We start from the raw sequence: 18565 nt of genomic DNA, 5'->3' as shown, positions 1-18565 counted from the left end.
ATTTCTGTGGTGTCCATAGTGATTTTACCGATCTCATTTCTTATTCTGTTTATGTGTGTAGACTCTTTTTTTCTTGATAAGTCTGTCTAGGGGTTTATCTATTTTGTTTATTTTCTCGAAGGTTTGTTTTTTTAAGCCAAATAATGTGTGCCTTATAGGTCTTAGTTAATACAGTTGTGCTGTTGGGCCAAGTCTAAATTATTTTGAAGATAGATCTTGAAAGACAGCAGCCCAGTGAAGGACATGGCTGAACCTCCATGTGGTCATATCTTGGGAAAAGGATAGAAGTGTATCGTGCTTAGGAAGCAGGTTCAAAATCACTTAGAAAAACTGGAGGGATTTGGCTCTTGGTTTACTTAGGATGTGTCATGAAATTCTTCTGTCTGTAAATTTCAGTGACAGTTATGTAATTAAAAATAACGTATTCTATGTGGCGCAGACTAGCACATTTATGTGCCCTTATCAGTGCTGGTTTTTAAAGGGGTGATTTGCTACCCCTAAACAGTTCTGCTGTCTGAGCACATCCCTGTGGTCTGAAGAAGGCTCAGTCAGAAGTTGAGGTAATAGAAGACTGTTTTCACGTTACCATGTAATGGGGAGGTGTTTGGAATACAGTGTGTATAGTCCAGAGATGCCTGTTTTCACATTATTCAGTAACTTGAAATACTGAGGTATAATTTACATACTGAAAAATTCACCCATTTTAGGTGGACAGTTTAGTGATTTTTAGTAAATTCACTGAGTTGTGTAATCATCACGATAATTGAGTTCTAGAACATTTGTGCCCCACCCACCCAGCCACAATCCTTCATGCCTGTTTACAGTTAATCCCACTTCCACCCCCACCCCAGATGACCACTGAAGCTTCCTGTCTCGCTAAGTTGCCTATCCTGGATACTTTACGTAAATGGAGTCAAATAGCATGTGGTCTTCTCGTGTCTGGCCTCTTCTGAGGTTTATGACATTCCTCCATGTTGCAGTGTGTATCCATACTTCATTCCTTTTTATGGTTGAAAAACATCCCATTGTTGGACATTCCACATATTGTTTATGTGCCCACCAGGTGAGAGCCATTTAGGTTGTTTCCACTTTCTGGCTATAATGCTGCTGTACAAAGTTTTGGGTGGACATATGTTTTTATTTCTCTTGGATAGATACCGAGGAGACTTTTAAAGTCTTTATGACCTTAGGCAATTCATCTAACTTCTCAGAGCCTCAGTTACCCTGCCATAAAGTGTGGGGATATGTGTTTTGTGTCTTTGCCAAGAGAAGTGGGAGTTGCTGCTTTATAGCTGGGTCAAAACAACCATTTAAAAATGTCCCCCTTGTCAGAAATGCTCTGCCACTTCCTCCCAGCCTGGTGTCTGCTAGATGTCTTCCAAGGGAAGACTGACTGTAAATGGCAGTTTTTACAACATTAGACAGAATGGCCAAGACTGGGATAGGGTGTCCACTACACAGAGGCATTGACTTCCTGCAGGGCCATAGAGAGGAGCAGGAATTTTCCAGCTGGGGAAGTAGGCAAGACCGAGTCCATACAGATGGACATCTGAGGATGGCATCCTTGGGAGTGGATGAGCTGTGGTGGAGACTGGACATGGGTAGCAGGTGAGGAGGTGAGACAGGTAGGCTGAGCCAGGTAAGGATGGTCCCTGTTGTCTTATGTGGTGATGCTGCTGCTTGTAGACAGTGGCAGAGCTGGTAAAGGTTTTTAAGTGAAGCAGTGACAAATTAAATTCATATGTGTGTAGACAAAGCTTTAAAGCACATCTATTTTGTAATTGCTTGGAAACTTAGCATCAGTGGTGACTCATTTAGAATTTTATGGGAAACATTTTAGTTATGGCTCTCAGGTCCTAAACCTTCCACCCTGCATCCCTGTGAACAGAGCAGACAGTAAGTATTAGATTTACTTCTTGGAGTATCAGGGGCCAAATGTAGGCCAAATGTCAGTTTCAGCTGACAACTATTATCACTGGTCAAAGAGAGGGATAATCCACCTATTTGCAGACCATTCTTTTCTCTGATATTCAAGTGCCTGGTCCTATCAACTGGAAACATCAGGATTTCTGGGGGCACATATCTATTTTGAAAGTTTATTCAGTATGTATATGGTTTTCATAATAAACTTATAGAAAATAAAATTTACTGAACAACTGATGCTAAGGTACAAAAGATAGGAGAAATTATTGCGTTGGGGGAAACTGGGGTCCAGGTTCTAAAAAAAAGTAGAAAAACGATGTTCTAATTACTGAAAGAAGTCACCTGTAAGTAGGGTGGCCCACACAGCCCAAACAACCCAAATAGGGACATAATGCAGGCGTGGGTGTCTGCTTCGAGTTCAGAGATATCAGCTACTTGGCCTTCATAGAGGGGAATGGCACCTCCTGAGGGTTTGGGATACACTCACATTTATATATGCATATTTTTATAAGTATATACACTTATGTATATGTATATACACATGTGTGCATGTGTGTGTAAAACATGCATTGCTCCAAAGCAATTGCTTTGGATTAATTGCTCCAAAGATACGTAAAACTGACATGAGAGAAATGTTATCAAAATGGGCTTAAGAAGTGATCAATTAATTGTTTTAACAACTTTATGAGAATCTTTCCACCAAAAGAGTCCACAAACAAGAAGTGAGGCCTGCTAACCATAGATTCTAGGAGACTGATAGAGGCAGAATGTCCAGGGGCCTATGAAGCCTGGTGATATGACAGGACGCACAGGGCCCTGGGGGAGAGCAGGTTGCCAGGCCAGAACCTCCTCGCCACCCCACTGCACCCAGTCAGGCCTCACGAGCTCTGCCTGACTCTCCTGTTCCGGCCGCCCTGCCCACAGATCATTTGAATGCCCACATCTGATGTAATCCTGTCAAAACCCGGGAGCCCCCGCCCTTGCCCCGTTGTTCTCTTTCCTGTGAGGGTCTCTTGGCCTCCCGTTCACCCGAGCTCCCCGCTGCTGTCTGTCCTTGGCGCTAAGCTGGGACTCATTTCTCTTCGGGGCCTGCTCACTGTAGGTACTTGGGATTTCTTGGGTGGCATCTCATGCCTATGAACAGGAGTTGGGAGATGGGTACCAGCATTTACTCTTAAAATTGTTTGGGGCACAATTTAATTTGCATAAAAGTCACCTTAGCTGATTTTCAGCTGAAAGCCCACGGAGGAGCTGCGTGTCCCCGACCCTCAGTCAGCTGTGACACTCAGGCAGTCTCCGCTGTCTGGGCTGTCAGCCCAGGCCACTCATTTGAATCTGGCTTCATGATTCCACTGGCTCTCCCAGGAATAAGCTCTTGATTCTCTTCTCAAAGTGGATTCTGCTCTAGGAAGGACTCCTGCCACCTACCGCCAACTCCTACCGCTGTGGGTGTGGACAGCCCTCTGCCTGGCACGTCTTCGGTGACCTCAGCCTCTTCCCAATGCCAGTGACTGTGCTGGGGCAGCTCCATCTTGCTTTGACCTTCAGCCTCACATGCCTGTCTCACCGGGGGGGCCCTAGGCACAGGAAATGGAATGCTCTTGTCCCATTTGTCCCATTAAGAAGCCCAGAACCTATTCTTTCTGATTCACCTCCCACCCAGTCTTACCTATTAACTCTTTCAGTAAAAGAGAGCACTTCTCTCCACCCCCCAGCGCCATCCAGGATTTCCTTTGATTAATCAACAGCCTTGACCCGACCCCCTCCCCCACCCCACCATTTCTCTGCTTGCAGCCAGAATCTTTTCTGAAACACAACTGTCATGTGGACATCCCCCCTCCCCCCTTTGGAAACCCTGCACTGGCTTCCCGCTGTCCCATGGTAATAGTTCCAACTCCTTAAAGGGGCATGCCAGGCCTTGCAAACCTTGGAGCCCCGCCCAGGGGTGCCCTGGCCTGGCACGTGGGCTGCCCATTTTCTGTGCACCCCAGAAGGGCACATCTGTCCTGTTCAGCACAGAGCCTGGTGCCCAGCAATATATATTGCTTAGTGTTATGTCGATATTGCCAGGTGTGTGCTGTATGTTCTGTATATCTGCTTTGCTACTGTAGGTGTGTTGCACTTTTCCTAGGATTTGAACCCTACTTTTCTCATGTTAAGTTTGAATAGAGGTTTATGGCTGTTCTTCCACTTTGTTTTCGGACACTTTTTGGGGTCAAGTGGGTTTCTTTGGTAGAGACCCCTTAGCTAGAAGTGGAACCTTCATGTGGAATACCACTCTTTGGAGAGAGAAACTTGACCATGTTTTATTGTAGATGAAGTTTTTAGAAAGTCAGTGCTTGCAAAGTTCAGCCGGTGCTTGTCTTACTGTAAAAAAAACATCATTTGTTCATTTCCCACCCTCAGTGGTATCACCCTTGCCCCTTATTTCTTGGAAGAGAAAACACGAGACACAGTTCCAGCTTGTCCAGGACCTCATGGCTGTGGTAGCGTCTCCTATGAAAACCAAAGGCCCAGAGCCCAGGATCTTCCTCTCTCTACATGGCAGGTTCTTCCTGCTCTGTGTATGCTTCCTAAACATCATTGATTTGTGCCAGCCTCCACCTTGCCCTTGATCCTTCATGGCTCTACACTTTAGTTCAGGAGCCAGACTGGCTTGGGTTCAGTCCCTGCCATGCAAACCTTCTTTGCTGTGGCTGTGGTTGGGGCCTCAGCTTTTCCAGCCTCAGTGTCCTCATCTGCGGAGTGGTGATCATGATAGTGCCTACCCTGCAGGTGGTTGTGAGAATTAAACTAAAAAGCACATTAAATCCCCAGACATAGTAGGAACTCCATAAATGATAACCGGCTGTTCCTACTGGGAGTCTCTTCTTAATTTTGAAATTTTGCTATCTGTGTGACATTGGGTGAGCTATTTAACCTCTCTGGGCCTCAGTTTCCCATTTGTAAAATGGGATTACTATAAATGCCTACTTTGTAGTATTTGTTGCCTTGCGGATAAATAAGAGCCTATACAGAGGCTGTGAGTAAGGCCTGGCCACAGGAAGTGAGCTGTGCTCAGTAAAGCTGTGCTGCTGCTGATTTCTCTTCGGGTTGCCTCAGGGAGCATCCCAGGACCCTGTACTGTAGTTAATTGTGTATTTCTTGAAAGATATTTTAAGTATTTGTTTTTCCTGTCAGTGCATGGTCACTACAGAATAAAAAATTTCAAGCACAAGAAAATAAAATAAAAATTTGTAATTTTATCCAAATGTCAGTATTTGTATGGGTATTCTAGTTTCTGTGTATTATAAATCTGTACATTTCTCCCCCACAATTGGGATTTTATGTATTTTTAAAAACATAACTGGAATAATAAAGCATGTTGTTTCATAGCTCAGAGTCAGCAGTAGGTGCTCATTTATGCCTCTGCCTTCCATAGCTGGGCTCTGTCAAAGGCCTCAGGACTTTCAGAAGATCCCTACGTGCCTCTGCTCCCCAACTGAACATAAATAGACACATCTAGCCTCCTGTCACTGTGTGTGGTGACTGGTTAAAGCTGGGAGAGAAACACTGGCTGAAGTGTCCATTCTTGGATTCAGTTGTTCAAGTATTTTAAATCTTTTAAAATTAGCTTTATAAAAGGCCAACGCAAGGGATCCTTGCAGTGGGTGCACAAACCTGCATAGGAGATAAAAGTGTATAGATAGAGCTTAATACATGTGGGTGCACGCATGACACCAGTACAGGCGGGACTAGGAAATCTAAGTAGGATCCATGGATTGTATCAGTCCTGGTTGTGATATAATTTTATAAAATGTTCCCATGGCGGGAAGCTGGGTAAAGGCAGAAGGGGCTCTATGTTAATTCTTAGATCTGCATGTTATTATCTACACGATTAACTATGAAGATCGTAGTTCCAAAAATTAGCTTAAAAACGTAAGTGTGATTTCTGATTATATACAGTCCCAGACTAAAAAGCAGCTCCGAATCTTGTTCTCCTCTGTTGGAGTGGCACAGAGCCAGGTCAGTGAAAATGCAGCCTGGTTTTCTTCTCTCCAGGACGGCCAGAGGATCGATCCTTGAACGGCTAGGGGGCCTTCAGTGGGCGCTGGAGTCACGGTGCATCCAGTGCGGAGGCCTTCTGTAACCGCTGCGGGCATTTCGGGTGGTGCCCTGGGCCTGCTGACGCAGCCCTGCAGCCCACTGGCTGCGCACCCCAGTGTCTTCACCAGCAGCACGCTGCAGCATACGGCAACTGTACAGCATGGAAAAAAAAAAGACCTGTCTACGGCAAAGTAATCTTAAGGATTTCTTGTGACCTTGAGCTAATGAACTATTTAGAACAATTCGAGCTAAATTCCATCTCCATCAAATTAAATTCTGGTTTAAACCAATCCTTTTATGTCTCCCTAGCCTTTCCTGACCTCGCGGCCACCTTGGAGAGAGGGAAGGAACGTGCCTGAGGCAGTGTTTTTCCTTCCAGCCAGCAGGGCGGCATAAGGTGCTGGGTGGGGGACAGGCCCCTCTGGGCCCTGAGGGTAGGGTTTCAGATTTGGAACCAGATTTTGGGTTTCCTCCTTAAACTAGAAAATCATTTTCCAACAGATCGGATTTCTCTGAGCTCCTTCACTGGGATGATCTCTGTTTGCATTTAATGAAACACTTAGAGACCTGTTGGTTCTGGGTGCAGTTTACCATTAACAATGCGTTTGGTTGGTGACACCTGTCAGTTCCCCGGTGCCCTGCCTGGGCTGTTACTGAATATGGGTCATTGTGAAAGATGGACTAAGTCTTGAACTCTGAGAGGATTATATTCTAGAGTCTTAGTTTTAAAGAGTTACTAGATATTATTTATTGCAAAAGTGGCAGGCTTCAAAAAATTTTACACTTTGGTCCTAAATCCATTTACTTTCACTCCTTTTTGCCCAGAATAACACTAAGGCTACCTTCCTGGTGTTTGCTGAACTACAAGTCAATTTCTTGACATTGATTTAAAATAAAACAACCCTGAGATTTTTCATCAGACTAAAGCTTTCTTTCATCGCACAGACAACTTCTCCAGCTGAAGAATAACAAAGACACACAGGCCTAAAGTGTCCTGTATGCAGCTTCTTATGACCACAGTAAATTATACAGGTGGTGAAATTTCACTTTCTGTGTGTGCTTATACGTGTAGCAGTAATGGTTGTAGTCTTTTTGGTAAGGATTAAAAAAATATATCACCCTAGTTTTCATGGTATGGTGATCGGTTTCATAGCCTTAGAATTTAGGCCATTTGTGGGGTGGGGGGAATGGCTGTGCCTTTATGAAATTATTGGCTAAGCCTGTTGTTCAGTAATTATACCAGTAGCTGCTTTCTGAAGGATCCCGCTCTTTCTGTGCTTGGGTCTGTACGTTATTGCCGTCGATGTGCTGTAGGTCCTGAAAATTTATCAGCTTGTGGCTGTGCTGCTGACCCATTTCAGTTTGCTGAGTTTATGAGGCCAGACCTATTTCTGCTCCAGTGCCTTGCCCTCAGAACTATTCTTGTTCTGCAAGCACACACACACACACACACACACACACACACACACAGAATGTCAAGGCTTTGCCGCTATTAGAAGTTGCTCCCCACTGCCCCCCTCAAAGTTTGGGGCTCTTCCCTGGATCTGGGAAAGGAAACCTGCTGGTGCTGGGTAGTGTGGCTTGGACTTGGCAAAACCGGTGACACTCTGTGCCTAATACGCGGGCACAACTTTAGGGCTGCTGTGCAGATGGGGCATTTGGTTGCAGGTTTGTGGCACCAGTAGTTTCACTGTCATTTTTGTTTCTTGCAGTTTTATGTGCTGAAAGAGTTGGCCAGATGACTAAAACATATAATGACATAGATGCTGTTACTCGGCTTCTTGAAGAGGTAAGTGTTTCAGGGGAAGGTAAACAGTTGCCTGTAATTGACTGACTGTAACTTACATTGATTAAAGCATACATTTTTATCTTTCTGAGTGAAGAATCTCGGAAATTGGGCCCTCTGAGGGTATAATTTAGTGGCTTTATTTTGTAGCTGTACCTTTGTACAAGTTATTTCAGGTTTTAAAAAGAATGCATTAATGACACAAAATAAGGTAGCATGGAAACACTTGCTAGAATACCCAGTTTAGATTTCTTAAAACCCCTAAAATATATTCTAACAATATATTTTAAGTGTATCCAAAAAAGTCAGAAAAATACATCATCATCCATATCTTTGTAATGTTTCTCGTTTTGTTTTACTTATATCAAATTAAGGGGATATTCTATGCAGTGTCAGCACGGAAGTAAGCAAAACAAGCATGGCAAGAAAAATCTAAAAACTTGCTTAGGATTAGATGAGCTGGGGGTATTTTGGAGACTAGCTTCTCCATTTCTTCTCAGCACTTTGGTGGCGGCTGAGAATCATGACGCTGTGAAGGCCTCTGGAAACGGATGAATACTGTGGGTGTGTCCCATGCCTAGAGTAGGCCAGAGCATGGTAGGTTCTGTGTTTATTGTGGAAGTGCCCATCTGTGAACTCTGTGCCCCCCGCCCCGCCGGAGACTGACTTGTACACCCTTGCTTCTGCTCGAGAATCAAGAATGACTTTGGATCGTTCACTGTGACCCTGCATTAGCTCTTCTCCAGGAGAAGAGAAGGACGGGAGGCATAGGAATCAAGGTTCATTTTCAGCCAGTGAGAGGAGAAGGTCGAAGCAGAGGACCGAGGCAGGAGGGGTGGGACCTGGAGTTTTTTAGGGGGCATCCTTTTGTCCCATGTTTGATGTCTCCCTTCCTGTGTTTTCCCTCTTGCATGTCCGGCATTCTCACACATGCTCTGAAGGCTGGCCCTTCTGGTTCCCTCTGAGTCCTGAGGGCTCACCTGCCTTGCAGTCCTGTCCTCTCCCATCTCCTGAGGGCCAGTAGACACAGTTGGGTTGAGTGGGGGGCAGGAGCCAAGACCTGCTTGACCACCTGCACACCAGAGAAATTACAAACTCCTCAGCCCCAAATAAGTGACATCAGGCTTTTTTTTTGGCTGTGTGACAGGACCCATTTAGGGCTTGGGCTTTCTCATGGCACTGCTGTTGCAGCCTCCTTAGCGGCTGGCATTAGCCATGTGGGAGGCCAGCCTGGTTGCACCACTGACTCTTGGAAGCAGCTGCCGACCAAACCCTCCCTCCCGTGTCATCTCCCCCAGCGATGCCGCTGCTGTCCAGATTGTACAGGGTCTACAGCACCCGCTGCTCACCCTGTACCCAGTTCACTGCCAAGTCTTCTGTGGGCTCCTACTTCTGTACCTCTTTTTTTATTACAAGGCCACCGCTCCACTCCCGGAGACTCAGTAGTGAAGTTTTAGTTTCTCTCTGCTCTAATCTCCCTCGCAGTGGCCGCCATCCCAAGCCCTGTGGAATCACCTTCCTTCCCCCGACACTTGGAACTTCTTGGTGTAGCGTTCAAAGCCACACACCTGGTCACGTTCTGAAACCTCCTCTTACTCATCACCAGGAACCTGCCGCTTGCTCTCCCACCCTTGACCTTGTGAACCATTTGGCTGCCATTGTCCTGTCTTGGGTTTGTTCAGGGCTCACTGGGGACCTTTGAAACTGTCACCATTGCTGTAGCTCCCACTGAGCCTTGAATACAGCAGCTATCCTGCAGTTCTGTTTGTTGTGTTCTAGTTGGATAGCTGGAAGCTTTTCCAAGGTGGGAACCCTGTTGAATGGTTTCTTTCTCCCCTTTAACCTTGGAAATGAGGGGCCTTTGATAAATGTCTGCCTTTGTTGTCATGTTTATCATTAAGGATAAGATTTTGCTGAGGGCTGTGTTGACCATGCACATCTCATTAATTCTACGATAGCTTTCAGATGCTATTATTTCCCCCATTCTACCATGAAGGGACCTGAATCTGAGAGACAGAAGGCAGCCAGGAGTGCAGAGCCACTTCCCACCCCAGGCCCTCAACTGCTGTGCCTGGGACTCTTGCTTTTGGCTGTAGTGTTAGTGGCCTGTTGATTTAATTTAGGGAATATAGTTAGATGATTGTTGGTGGGACACTTTTACTTTAAAGGCATGAGCTGGTGCCTCTGCATGCCCACTGTCCGCAGCTCTTGGCTCCTGCTGAGTTTGAGCTGTGGTGCTGGGCGATCCCAGCACAGGTGAGACCTGCCTCTGCTTAGACGTGCGAGAATCACTTCCCGCGGAGCCTCGGCTGCAGCCCTTTTGTAGGTCTTGGGTATCAACAGTCCACATTCCTCCCAGCTGATTTCCTCAGTGGATGTCACTGTATAAAGAGTATTCTGCCAACTTTTTAAAAAATTGAGTTCCTGGCAAGAATATTTGGCAGCTCGTTGTTGTGCCCCCTTTGTTTCTAGCCGGTCAGCATGGGAGTGGTCTGTGTGTATCTGTGTGCTTTACATTCAGCACCATTCTTTTCCTTATTGTGATTAGGATCGCAGTGGAGTTAACTGCCTTTCTTTGGAACTAGGTGTGTTTCCTGAGTAAAGTCTGACTGTCCCAGTCATGTGACATCTACACTGTGCTGTGCTTTTCTTGGCTGTGATTTAGTTTTCTCTGCTCATTTACTTTGGTTTGCAGACCTGCCACACGCAGGCAGGGTGCTGGGGGGACTTGCACAAGTTGCCACAGCATGGCTCTCAGCCAGCGGGAGAGTTTGCTTCTGGGTTTCAGGGGAAGAGGAATCAGTACCTGCCTCGGCTTACTGGTGTTCGGAATTTACCTCTGGGCAGAGCCTGCCTCCTCCCTGGTTATGGAGAGTGTTATTCCCTGGGCCCCATAGTCATGCTTTTTATCCTGAAATCAGTGAATGAGATGAGTCAGCCGCTAAGCGTAGGAGGCGTGCTGTTCTCCATCGCCAGGGGGTGAGGGGAGGAGGGTGCCAGACAATACAGTGTTCATTGGTAAAAGGGGCTGAGACTCAAGTCACAGCCTTTTTAAGCAAAGCAAAGCCACAAATGGGGCACCAGCAGGGTTAGAAGGAGCTCCACTTGGCCGTGTTTCCTGAGGAATGAAAGAGCCAGTTCTTTTAGTAGCTTGGTTCCAAGGGCCTAAATTATTTACCTTTCATCTCTTATTATCACTGTAGTTTAATTCACTGGTCATTTCTTAGCTATTTTCCTGTCTTTAGAAGCAGTAAACATTTATCATATGTTGGCTGGTTGTAAGAAATGGGGCTTTTTCTTTCTTGTAATTCTAGAGAAACCCAACTGGTGGGTCCCACTAGTAAAGAAAAGGCAGATATACAACAGCAATTTTTTGTGCAATCTTTTCATCACTAAATATTTTTACACCTTCTTGCTTTATTTTATTTTTTATTTTTTCATTTTTTTATTTTTTTATTCATTTTGTTATCATTAATCTACAATTACATGAAGAACATTATGTTTACTAGGCTCCCCCCTTCACCAAGACCCCCCCAATTACCCCCTTCAAAGTCACTGTCCATCTGTGTAGAAAGATGCTGTAAAATCACTACTTGTCTTCTCTTTGTTGCACAGCCCTCCCCGTGCCCCCCATGCACTGTACATGCTAATCGTAATGCCCTCTTTCCTTTTCCCCCACCCTTATCCCTCCCTTCCCACCCATCCTCCCCAGTCCCTTTCCTTTTGGTAACTGTTAGTCCATTCTTGGATTTGTGATTCTGCTGCTGTTTTGTTCCTTCAGTTTTCCTTTGTTCTTATACTCCACATGTGAGTGAAATCATTTGGTACTTGTATTTCTCCGCCTAGCTTATTTCACTGAGCATAATACCCTCTAGCTCCATCCATGTTGTTGCGAATGGTAGGATCTATTTTTTTCTTATGGCTGAGTAATATTCCATTGTGTATATGTACCACATCTTCTTTATCCATTCATCTACTGATGGACATTTAGGTTGCTTCCATATCTTGGCTATTGTAAATAGTGCAGCAATAAACATAGGGGTGCATCTGTCTTTTTCAAACTGGAGTGCTTCATTCTTAGGGTAAATTCCTAGAAGTGGAATTCCTGGGTCAAATGGTATTTCTATTTTGAGCATTCTGAGGAACCTCCATACTGCTTTCCACAATGGTTGAACTAATTTACATTCCCACCAGCAGTGTAGGAGTGTTCCCCTTTCTCTACAACCTCACCAACATTTGTTGTTGTTTGTCTTTTTGATGATGGCGATCCTTACTGGTGTGAGGTGATATCTCATTGTGGTTTTTATTTGCATTTCTCTGATGATTAGCGATGTGGAGCATCTTTTCATATGCCTGTTGGCCATCTGGATTTCTTCTTTAGAGAACTGTCTGTTCAGATCCTCTACCCATTTTTTTATTGGATGATTTGCTTTTTGTTTGTTGAGGTGTGTGAGCTCTTTATATATTTTGGATGTCAATCCTTTATCAGATCTGTCATTTATGAATATATTCTCCCATACTGTAGCTGTCCAGTTTTGCCAGCACCATCTGTTGAAGAGACTGTCATTTCCCCATTGTATGTCCATGGCCCCTTTATCGAATATTAGTTGACCATATATGTTTGGGTTAATGTTTGGAGTCTCTATTCTGTTCCATTGGTCTGTGGCTCTGTTCTTGTGCCAGTACCAAATTGTCTTGATTACTGTGGCTTTGTAGTGGAGCTTGAAGTTGGGGAGTGAGATCCCCCTCACTTTATTCTTCCTTCTCAGGATTGCTTTAGCTATTCGGGGTCTTTGATGTTTCCATATGAATTTTTGAACTATTTGTTCCAGTTCATTGAAGAATGCTGTTGATAGTTTGATAGGGATTGCATCGAATCTGTATATTGCTTTGGGCAAGATGGCCATTTTGACGATATTAATTCTTCCTAGCCAGGAGCATGGGATGAGTTTCCATTTGTTAGTGACCTCTTTAATTTCTCTTAAGAGTGTCTTATAGTTTTCAGGGTATAGGTCTTTCACTTCCTTGGTTAGGTTTATTCCTAGGTATTTTATTCTTTTTGATGCTATTGTGAATGGAATTGTCTTCCTGATTTCTCTTTCTATTAGTTTATTGTTAGTGTATAGGAAAGCTACAGAATTCTGTGTGTTAATTTTGTATCCTGCAACTTTGCTGTATTCCAATATCATTTCTAGTAGTTTTGGGGTGGAGTCTTTAGGGTGTTTTATGTACAACATCATGTCATCTGCAAATAGTGACAGTTTAACTTCTTCTTTACCAATTTGGATTCCTTGTATTTCTTTGTTTTGTCTAATTGCCGTGGCTGGGACCTCCAGTACTATGTTGAATAACAGTGGGGAGAGTGGGCATCCCTGTCTTGTTCCCGATCTCAGAGGAAAAGCTTTCAGCCCCTCACTGTTCAGTATGTCATTGGCTGTGGGTTCATCATATATGGCCTTTATTATGTTGAAGTACCTGCCCTCTATATCCATTTTGCTGAGAGCTTTTATCATGAATGGATGTTGAATTTTGTCAAATGCTTTTTCAGCATCTATGGAGATGATCATGTGGTTTTTGTCCTTCTTTTTGTTTATGTGGTGGATGATGTTGATGAATTTTCTAATGTTGTACCGTCTTTGCATCCCTGGGATGAATCCCGCTTGGTCATGATGTATGATCCTTTTGATGTATTTTTGAATTCGGTTTCCTAATATTTTGTTGAATATTTTTGCATCTATGTTCATCAGGGATATTGGTCTGTAATTTTCGTTTCTGGTGGGGTCTTTGCCTGGTTTTGGTATTAGGGTGATGTTGGCTTCATAGAATGAGTTTGGGAGTATTCCCTCCTCTTCTATTTTTTTGGAAAACTTTAAGGAGAATGGGTATTGTATCATCTCTGTATGTCTGATAAAATTCTGAGGTAAATCCATCTGACTCGGGGGTTTTGTTCTTGGGTAGTTTTTTGTTGACCGCTTCAATTTCTTTGCTGGTTTGTTTAGATTTTGTGTTTCTTCCTTGGTCAGTCTTGGAAGGTTGTATTTTTCTAGGAAGTTGTCCATTTCTTCTAGGTTTTCCAGCTTGTTAGCATATAGGTTTTCATAGTAGTCTCTAGTAATTCTTTGTATTTCTATGGGGTCTGTCATGATTTTTCCTTTCTCATTTCTGATTCTGTTGATGTGTGTTGATTCTCTTTTTCTCTTAATAAGTCTGGCTAGAGGCTTATCTATTTTGTTTATTTTCTCAAAGAACCAGCTCCTGGTTTCATTGAATTTTTCTATTGTTTTATTCTTCTCAATTTTATTTATTTCTTCTCTGATCTTTACTATGTCCCTCCTTCTGCTGACTTTAGGCCTCATTTGTTCTTCTTTTTCCAGTTTCGATAATTGTGGCGTTAGACTATTCATTTGGGTTTGTTCTTACTTCTTTAAATATGCCTGGATTTCTATATACTTTCCTCTTAAGACTGCTTTTGCTGTGTCCCACAGAAGTTGGGCTTTGTGTTGTTGTTGTCACTTGTTTCCATATATTGCTGGATCTCCATTTTAATTTGGTCATTAATCCATTGATTATTTAGGAGCATGTTGTTAAGCTTCCATGTGTTTGTGGGCTTTTTTGCTTTCATTGTACAATTTAGTTCTAGTTTTATACCTTTGTGGTCTGAAAAGTTGGTTGGTAGGAGTTCAGTCTTTTTGAATTTACTGAGGCTCTTTTTGTGGCCTGGTATGTGGTCTATTCTGGAGAATCTTCCATGTGCACTTGAGAAGAATGTGTATCCTGTTGCTTTTGGGTGTAGAGTTCTATAGATGTCTATTAGGTCCATCATTTCTAGTGTGTTGTTCAGTTCCTCTGTGTCCTTACTTATTTTCTGTCTGGTGGGTCTGTCCTTTGGGGTGAATGGTGTGTTGACGTCTCCCAAAATGAATGCATTGCATTCTATTTCCTCCTTTAGTTCTGTTACTATTTGTTTCACGTATGCTGGTGCTCCTGTGTTTGGTGCATATATATTTATAATGGTTATATCCTCTCGTTGGACTGACCCCTTTATCATTATGTAATGTCCTTCTTTATCTCTTGTTACTTTCTTTATTTTGAAGTCTATTTTGTCTGATACTAGTACTGCAACACCTGCTTTTTTCTCTGTGTTGTTTGCATGAAATATCTTTTTCCATCTCTTGACTTTTAGTCTGTGCATGTCTTTGGGTTTGAGGTGAGTCTCTTGTAAGCAGCATATAGATGGGTCTTGTTTTTTTATCCATTCAGTGACTCTATGTCTTTTGATTGGTGCATTCAGTCCATTTACATTTAGGGTGATTATCGATAGGTATGTACTTATTGCCATTGCAGCCTTTAGATTCGTGGCTCTAAAGGTTCAAGGTTAGCTTCCTTACTATCTAACAGTCTAACTTGACTCACTTAGTATGCTGTTACAAACACAATCTAAAGGTTCTTTTCTGTTTCTCCTCCTTTTTCTTCCTCCTCCATTCTTTATATATTAGATATCATATTCTGTACTGTTTGTCTATCCGTTGATTGACTTTGGGGATAGTTAATTTAATTTTGCATTTGCTTAGTACTTAGCTGTTCTACTTTCTTTACTGTGGTTTTAATACCTCTGGTGACAGCTGTTAAACCTTAGAAACACTTCCATCTATAGTAGTCCCTCCAAAATAGACTGTAGAGATGGTTTGTGGGAGGTAAATTCTCTCAGCTTTTGCTTATCTGGAAATTGTGTAATCCCTCCTTCTAATTTAAATGATAATCTTGCCAGATAACATAATCTTGGTTCCAGGCCCTTCTGCTTCATGGCATTAAATACATCATGCCACTCCCTTCTGGCCTGTAAGGTTTCTGCTTAGAGTCTGATGTTAGCCTGATAGACTTACCTTTCTATGTGATCTTATTTCTGTCTCTGGCTGCTTTTAACAGTCTGTCCTTATCCTTGATCTTTTCCATTTTAATTACTATGTGTCTTGGTGTTGTCTTCCTTGGGTCCCTTGTGTTGGGAGATCTGTGGATCTCCATGGCCTGAGCAACTATCTCCTTCCCCAGATTGGGGAAGGTTTCAGCAACTACCTCTTCGAAGAGACTTTCTGTCCCTTTCTCTCTCTCTTCTTCTTCTGGTATCCCTATAATGCGAATATTGTTCCACTTGGATTGGTCACACAGTTCTCTCAATATTCTTTCATTCTTAGAGATCCTTTTTCCTCTCTGTGCCTCAGCTTCTTTGTAGTCCTCTTCTCTAGTTTCTATTTCATTTATCATCTCCTCCACTGTATCCAACCTGCTTTTAATACCCTCCATCGTGCTCTTCAATGATTGGATCTCTGACCTGAATTTATTCCTGAGTTCTTGGATATCTTTCCGTACCTCCATAAACATGTTGATGATTTTTATTTTGAACTCCCTTTCAGGAAGAGTCACGAGGTCCATATAGAGGTTTAAATCTTTCTCCAGAGTTGTATTAACAATTTTACTCTCGATCAGGTTTCTTTGGCGTTTCATGTTAGCATATGGCGCCCTCTAGTGTCCAGAAGCTCTACTCTGCAGCTGCTCAGCCCCTGAAGCAATGTCGGGGGGTCGCAGGGGAGCAGTATTGGTGCCTGGGGGGAGGAAAGAGCTGTTCCCCACCTCCCGGCTGCTGTGCCTGTCTCCACTGCCTGAGCCAGTGGGCTGCTCACACAGGTATAAGTTTTTGTCCCAGAGCAGCCAGATATGGATCCCTTCTTTCCACAAGCGGCCAGAATCCCAGTATTCCCAGGAACTCTGCCTGTATTAACTCTCCAACCCAGTAGTCATGTGAGTCTCATGAAAGCACCATGAAATGTAGGTTTGTGCTCCCAGCGCAGATCTCGGAGCTAGGTATTCAGCAGTCCCAGGCCTTCCACTCCCTCCCTGCTCCATTTCTCTTCCTCCCGCCAGTGAGCTGGGGTGGGGGAGGGGCTTGGGTCCCGCGGAGCCACAGCTCTGGTAGTTACCCTGTTTGCTGACGTCTGCTCTTTTCTCCAATTGTGTGCAGTCGGCGCTGTCCTCTTTCCTGTTGCTCTCTCAGGATTTGTTGCGCCACCTATATTTTCTGCTTGTATCCAGTTTTAGGAGGAAGCCTCTGTTTCTCCTCTCACGCCACCATTTTTAATCTCCTCTCCTTCTTGCTTTAAAATTTGACTTTGGGTATGATGAGGTGAGGGCTCCCCCTCTGTGGGGCAGGGAGGACAAGGAGTCCCTCTGGCGGGAGGTTTCCTGTGTCATGAGAGTGACAAGAGCTTCACAGCTGAGTGCACCACCCCGTTGGTTTTTCCTCCCTTTTACCATTCTTAGCCTTCATTATTAAAATTTTTGCTTGATTTGTTTGCAATGGAACCTGTATACAAACTGTGGCTAAAACATACCAAATGCCCCCTCTTGTTGGGATGTAGCAGCCTGGACACATGATGGTGGGGCAGTGCATGATGTTACTGAGCTGAAGGATGTGAGGCACCTGCTGTGTATTCAGTCTAAGAACTTGTTCTAGGGGAGATGTTTATAGTTGTGAGTTAAGTTTATGGAGACCACACTTCCACAGGGAAATGGACATTGGTGTTGCAGTTTTAACTGAGGGTCCTCTAAAACCCCTTGCACTAGATGCTAATTTTTAGTCAGCTCCTGAAGAGGTAGGTTCCCTCACACAGTTCCTTTGGGTCCTTTCCTCCAGGTAAAAATAAGCACAACTGTTGAGTGAGAGAAGTGATAAAGGGCCATTGAGATGAGGACCCTCCTTGGTAGACACTGGCCAGCATGGGTGAATATGCAGAGATGAGCGTCCATCTTGGCTGACTGGGCAGACTCACTGGTCCCTCTGTTCCATGTGGAGGGCATGGTGGAGAGACACAGATATGGGGATGAGTCGGAGGTATTTATGGGTCACTTGATGTGACATCTGGCCAGCTTCTAGGACAGTGGTGACAGTAGTTACAGGTTTCAGGACTGTGGATAACCTAGGGGAGAGAGACCTCTGTGCAAGAAAGAGCCAAATAGGTCAGATGAATATCTCCAAACTGTTCTTTGACCTCTGCTTGTGATTCAGAGGACTGATAAGCACCAGAAGGGGTACCACTTTTTTTTTAATTTCACAGAATAATTTGGTCCATGTGTAAGAAGCTAGAAAGAAAAGCTACTTTCGTTTTTGTATCGCACGACTCAATGAGTCATAAAGCTAGGAGAGTTTTTCCAAGGGTCTCTCAGCTAGTCCATCTGCCCTCCCACCTACCCCACCTAACAGGTGAGGGAGCGGGCCCTAGGGGTGTTCAGTCAAAACCTGAACCCTTGCAGTTTTAGGTTTATTCTTGTAAGAGAATGAACAAGAATGCAGTTCTTACAGTTTTAACCTAGAGCGATTAAGTTCTTGACCAGTACCTGCTGTAAGAAACACGTCTTAGGTTGTGAGTCAGTACTCAACTAGGTAAATACACTTAAACAAAAGTTTAAATGTGAGATGATGCCCTCATGTGGAATTCACTTTGGTATTTCAATTCTGCACTGTTGAATTTCATTTAAAACAAAGTATCTGTTGCTATTACTAAAATGATTCTCAGTCTACTGATGGTTTATAACCTATGTTTGGAAAAAAGTAGAGCATATCCGTTCCTTGTTAAGCAGGAGCCACTGGCCTGAGGCCATGTGGTCAGTCAACAGCTGGTCAGAAGCCAGCACTCCTCCCCAGCATTTTTCCTGCTCTGAACTACACATTTCCATTGGTCTGCTTTTTATAGCAGTTGAACAGAATAGTTGGCATAA

At 43.8% G+C, this 18565-nt stretch overlaps 1 protein-coding gene across 10 annotated transcripts in view; it reads left to right on the top strand.

The window, feature by feature from the left end:
- Positions 1-18565, top strand: part of TRAK1 (trafficking kinesin protein 1) — a 137438-nt gene that overhangs the window by 76147 nt on the left and 42726 nt on the right. For 9 of the 10 annotated variants that reach the window (XR_012129581.1, XM_017658133.3, XM_073232485.1 and 6 more), the window contains one exon: positions 7722-7798. Coding sequence is in view for 9 of the 10 variants with exons in the window: in XM_017658133.3 (XP_017513622.3) it covers positions 7722-7798 (77 nt within the window). In the remaining variant the exon portion in view is untranslated. Of the gene's footprint in view, positions 1-6992; positions 7042-7721; positions 7799-18565 lie in introns of those variants that run through there. The other variant, XM_073232486.1, reaches the window with a different exon arrangement.

This window comes from Manis javanica, chromosome 3, assembly GCF_040802235.1.
Source record: "Manis javanica isolate MJ-LG chromosome 3, MJ_LKY, whole genome shotgun sequence".
NCBI classification, from domain to species: domain Eukaryota; kingdom Metazoa; phylum Chordata; class Mammalia; order Pholidota; family Manidae; genus Manis; species Manis javanica.
The sequence above is the reverse complement of the archived record's forward strand: the minus strand, read 5'-3'. Positions and strand labels throughout refer to the sequence as shown.